Below are 4,674 nucleotides of genomic sequence, written 5' to 3'. Positions count from 1 at the left end.
AAAGCAAGCTTCTCGGAGCTGGAATCTTTGATTCGATGATGCAATCAAACAGTTTGGTTTCATCAAGAATGAAGATGAACCTTGTGTCTACAAGAAGGTTGTAGAGGATATAGTTGTCTTCCTCATATTGTATGTGAATGACATACTACTCATTGGGAAGGACATCCCTTTGCTACAGTCTGTCAAGACTTGTCTTGGGACATGTTTCTCAATGAAGGACTTAGGTGAAGCATCCCGCATTCTAGGGATACAGATCTATAGAGATAGATCTAACAGATTGCTTCGCCTAAGTCAGAGTACATACATTGACAAGGTACTCCTTCGGTTTGCCATGCAGAACTTCAAGAAGGGATTTCTGCCGATGTCACATGGCGTGAGTTTTTCGAAGACTCAAGGTCCCTCTACTAGAGAGGAGAGAGACCGCATGGATCAAATCCCTTATGCCTCAGCCATAGGGTCTATCATGTACGCCATGTTATGTACTCATCCTGATGTCTCGTATGCTTTGAGCATGACGAGCAGATACCAGTCAAATCCAGGTGAAAGTCACTGGATAGCGGTCAAGAATATTCTTAAGTACTTATGAAAGACTAAAGAATATTTCTTGATATATGGAGGTGATGACGAGCTAGCTGTAAAGGGTTACAGTGATGCTAGCTTCCAGACCGACCAAAATGATTATCGATCGTAGTCAGGGTTCGTATTTTGCATAAATGGTGGTGCTGTGAGCTGGAAGAGTTTGAAGCAGGACACAGTAGCTGATTCTACAACAGAGGCCGAATACATTGCTGCATCAGAGGCAGCAAAGGAGGCAGTTTGGATCCGCAAGTTCATCACTGAACTTGGGGTGGTTCCTAGCATAGTTGACCCTATTGAGCTGTATTGTGACAACAATGGAGCTATAGCACAGGCTAAGGAACCTCGCTCACACCAGCGGACCAAACACATACTACGGCGCTTCCATCTCATTCGAGAAATTATCGACAGAGGAGATGTGAAGATTTGCAGAGTACCTACAGAGGATAACATCGCAGATCCTTGACCAAGGCTTTGGCACAGAGAAAGCATGATGGTCACACTAGGTCATTGGGGCTTAGAGCCTACACTGATTACCACTAGTGCTAGTGGGAGATTGTTAGTTAGAGCCCTAGAGCCAATCATTTGATGATTGTATTATGGACATGTTGTATCATATTCTTAAATAACTAAAGGCACTTGTTTTGGTTATTATACTTACTTGTATTGGTGCCAAATAAACTAAGTATAATAGCGTCCTAGAGTACAAGGTTCTTACCTATATCAATCGATTGGTTGAATCGATAGTGAGATGATATAGGGAACACTACTCTTAATCATTCCTAGTAGAGTATTATCATTCAGGGACAATGTTAATACAATAAGGCTAGCATGTAGGTCAACTCGATGACTTGATCTCACAAGTCATGGATATGGAGATATCAAGTTGACACATGGGTATGCATTGGAGAATGTATACTGAATGACCCGCCATGAGAAAGTATCATGGATCGTTATATGAGTGTCACATACTTTCTCATGTGGCTATTACTATGACTATTAGTCCTTAGACCTGAAGTCACCATGGTTCCCTACATAAGGAGTTATGTACTTTGGTTTCGTCAAACGTCACCCGTAACTGGGTGGACTATAATGGCGATTACTGGGTATGTAACAAATTATGCAGAGGGATGTGAGTGATGTAGATGGGATCTATCTCTCCTATATGACGGGAGAGACATCGATATTCTTGATAGAGTGAGACCACGGAGTGCATGGTCATGCCCAAATGAGTCAATATGAGATATCGAGCTCATTTGATTGAGTGAGTCTACTTGGTGTCCAAGATTTAGATTGATTAGAGGATGACACGATATATGCTTCACATTAATCAATCTAGATGTCTAGGATAGAAGGACACTTGTCATATATTGTGAGGAGTCACAATTAGTAGTCACAAGGTGATGTTGGATCTCAACATTCTTGTAACTTGGGTAGTAATGATGTATTGCTAGATACTGCTCATTACTTATGGTCCTAATTGGGTTTAGGGGCATTGCCAACATTACAAGAACCTATTGGGTCACACACAAAGAACAAGTGGATGGAGATTAGGTTCATATGATGAACCAAGAGGATTAGATTCATGTGATGAAATAAATTGGATTAAGAGTAATCCTAATTGGGCTAATTGAGTTGGACTCATGTTGATTCATGTGTTCAATGAGTCTAATTTAGATTATGACTCATTGAATCAATTTAATTAAATGAATTAGATTCATTATATTAAATTTGCTTGAATTAAATGGTTAGATTAGATCAACCATGAAAGAGATTAAGTCAAGTTTGACTTGACTTGAGGGGAAGAGGAAGAGTCAAGTTTGACTTGACTATTTGCCACATCATTAGTGATTTGGCATTAGGAGGACTAATGATGATGTGCCACATCATCAAAGTGTGCCACCTCATGGGGGTTACAAATCTATTCTCTTTAATGGCCACATTTAATGAGAATGGGGGTTACCCTTTTGGTTTTGAAAGAGAATGAATTTTTCATTCACTCACATTCACATCATCTTCTTCCTCAAGCTCTCTTTTTGCTCCTTCTCTTCTCTTGGTCGTGGGTTTCAAGCAAGGGAGAAGAAAGGAGAGTGAGTCTAATCCAAGAAGAAAGGTTAGTGAAAGTCACATAGTGATTTTAGAGGAGTGTGTTCTCTTCTTTTCTTTTCTTCTTCTTCCAATCCCATCCGAGAGCATCAAGAAGTGCTAGCACATTTGTGGTGTTCTCTTCTCCATCCTTGTGTGTTAGAGAACACATCTTGTTCGTGTGGATACTTCTAGAGGATTGTCTACGTTGACAATCTTGAGATCCAGCACTTCCTTGGACGAGCGGGATTCGTAAAGGGCACGCATCAAGGGTAATTTTCTAAACATATAGATCTAGGAGTAGATCTAGGTAAGAAACTCATACTCGTAATTTTGAATGGTTTTTCTTCGCACGGATCCGTTGGCTAGGGCGTTTCGGGGTTTTCGCGACGTGAAAAAGCGGTTTTTGCGGCCCGAAAAACCCAACACATGCCTCTCTCCTCTCTGCACATGCCACACGACCGTGCGGGGGTTGCACGGCCCGTGGCTTTAGTCTCCACGTTGACTCCACACGACTGCTCCCTTAAGCTTATAGTGGTTCGCTCTTCGACATTTCGGCCCCTCCGTCGCCTCCACGCCCACGAAAAGCGCTCATGGCCAGCTCGTGGAGCCTATACACATCCTGAAAATGTAATAAGCAAAATAAAGTACTAGACCAAAGGTCACTAAAGAAATAGAACGACAAAAAGGACCGATGAACTTAGAATAAGAAAACCCTTGGGTAGCCTCCCAAGAAGCGCTTGTTTTAGGTCTTTAGCTCGACCCCGTTTCTGTTAGTGCGGAGTGAACCCGTGGAGGGACGGCTCCCCACCTAGGGTTGATGCTCCAACCTGCGCCCTTAGTTTCGCTAGTGCAGGACAAATGTATTTCGTGTTGTTTGCTGGAGGGGGACTCTCCTAGGAATTGCACTCCTCGACTTTGTGTATGTTGGTCTTGCGAGGATGTCCTTGAGGGGAGGAGTTCCAGATGGGGTAATCTGATAAATCAAACTCGATCTTTTCTTTACCAATCTCCAAGGACATCCTGTGACTTTTTACGTCTATGATGGCTCCAGCCGTGGCAGGGAATGGTCTACCAAGGATAATTGGTATCTTTGGATCTTCCTCCATATCTAAAATAATAAAATCTGTGGTAACCATACACCCACTCACTTCAACTGACACATCTTCCACTATTCCCATCGGGTATCTGCATGAGTGGTCTGCTAATTGTAGTGCCATAGTAGTCAATTTTATGTTCTGGAGGCCCAGCTTCTTGCATAAGGAGTATGAAAGTAGGTTGACGCTGGCCCCCAAGTCGCAAAAAGCTCTCGGTATGAGTTCTGGACCAATTTTGCATAGTATGGAGAATCTTCCTGGATCCTGGAGCTTTGGTGGAGAGCTCGCCATAAGGAGGGCGCTGCAATTCTCTGTTAGTGCTGCCGTCTCGAAGTCGCCTTTTTGCCTCCTGTTGGATAGAATTCCCTTTAAGAATTTTGCGAACTTCGGCATTTGGTGCAGCACGTCAATCAGTGGTACTTCTATGCAGATTTCTTTGATCTTCTCTAGGAACCGGTTGAACTCTTCGTCTTTCTAGGATGCTATAAGCTTCTGAGGAAACAGGATCGTCTAATTATGTGGGGCAGCTTGAAGAGCTTCTTCCACCTTTCTAGGAGCCTCTTCTCCCTCCCTGTTTTGAGTCTGATTTGGCAGCAGGAGAGAGGACTCTTCCTCTGAGTCGATCTCCTTTTGAGTAGTGACTTGGGGATCTCCCATAGTACGTCCGCTCCTCAGTTCAATGCGATTGCAATTTTCCACTGGATTTAAATCTGATTTTCTTGGGAATGTGCCATGTGCTCTTGAGGCGGACTGAGCTATCTGGCTATCTTGCATTTTCTAGTGTTTTTCAGAGTTTTCCAGCCTCTGAGTCAGTTGTTTGATCTTGCTCCTCATCTCCTTCTGCTCTGAGAAAGCTTCCTCAAGCATCTTCTCAATCCTTGACAATTGTGAAGGCTGCTATTGTTGATAGGTCTGT

At 43.0% G+C, this 4,674-nt stretch overlaps 1 protein-coding gene across 1 annotated transcript; it reads right to left on the bottom strand.

The window, feature by feature from the left end:
- Nucleotides 1–3,557: 3,557 nt before the first annotated feature.
- Nucleotides 3,558–4,151, bottom strand: LOC122026459. The gene has a single exon (XM_042585203.1). The coding sequence runs from the start codon at nt 4,149–4,151 to the stop codon at nt 3,558–3,560; it is 594 nt and encodes a 197-aa protein (XP_042441137.1).
- Nucleotides 4,152–4,674: the final 523 nt, after the last annotated feature.

Source organism: Zingiber officinale, chromosome 10A (assembly GCF_018446385.1).
Source record: "Zingiber officinale cultivar Zhangliang chromosome 10A, Zo_v1.1, whole genome shotgun sequence".
Lineage (NCBI taxonomy): Eukaryota > Viridiplantae > Streptophyta > Magnoliopsida > Zingiberales > Zingiberaceae > Zingiber > Zingiber officinale.
Note: the sequence above shows the minus strand (reverse complement) of the source record. Positions and strands in the feature narration are given on the sequence as shown.

Coding starts and splice junctions, on each gene's coding strand:
- LOC122026459 (XM_042585203.1), bottom strand. CDS start 4,151: ATGCCGAAGTTCGCAAAATTCTTAAAGGGAATTCTATCCAACAGGAGG.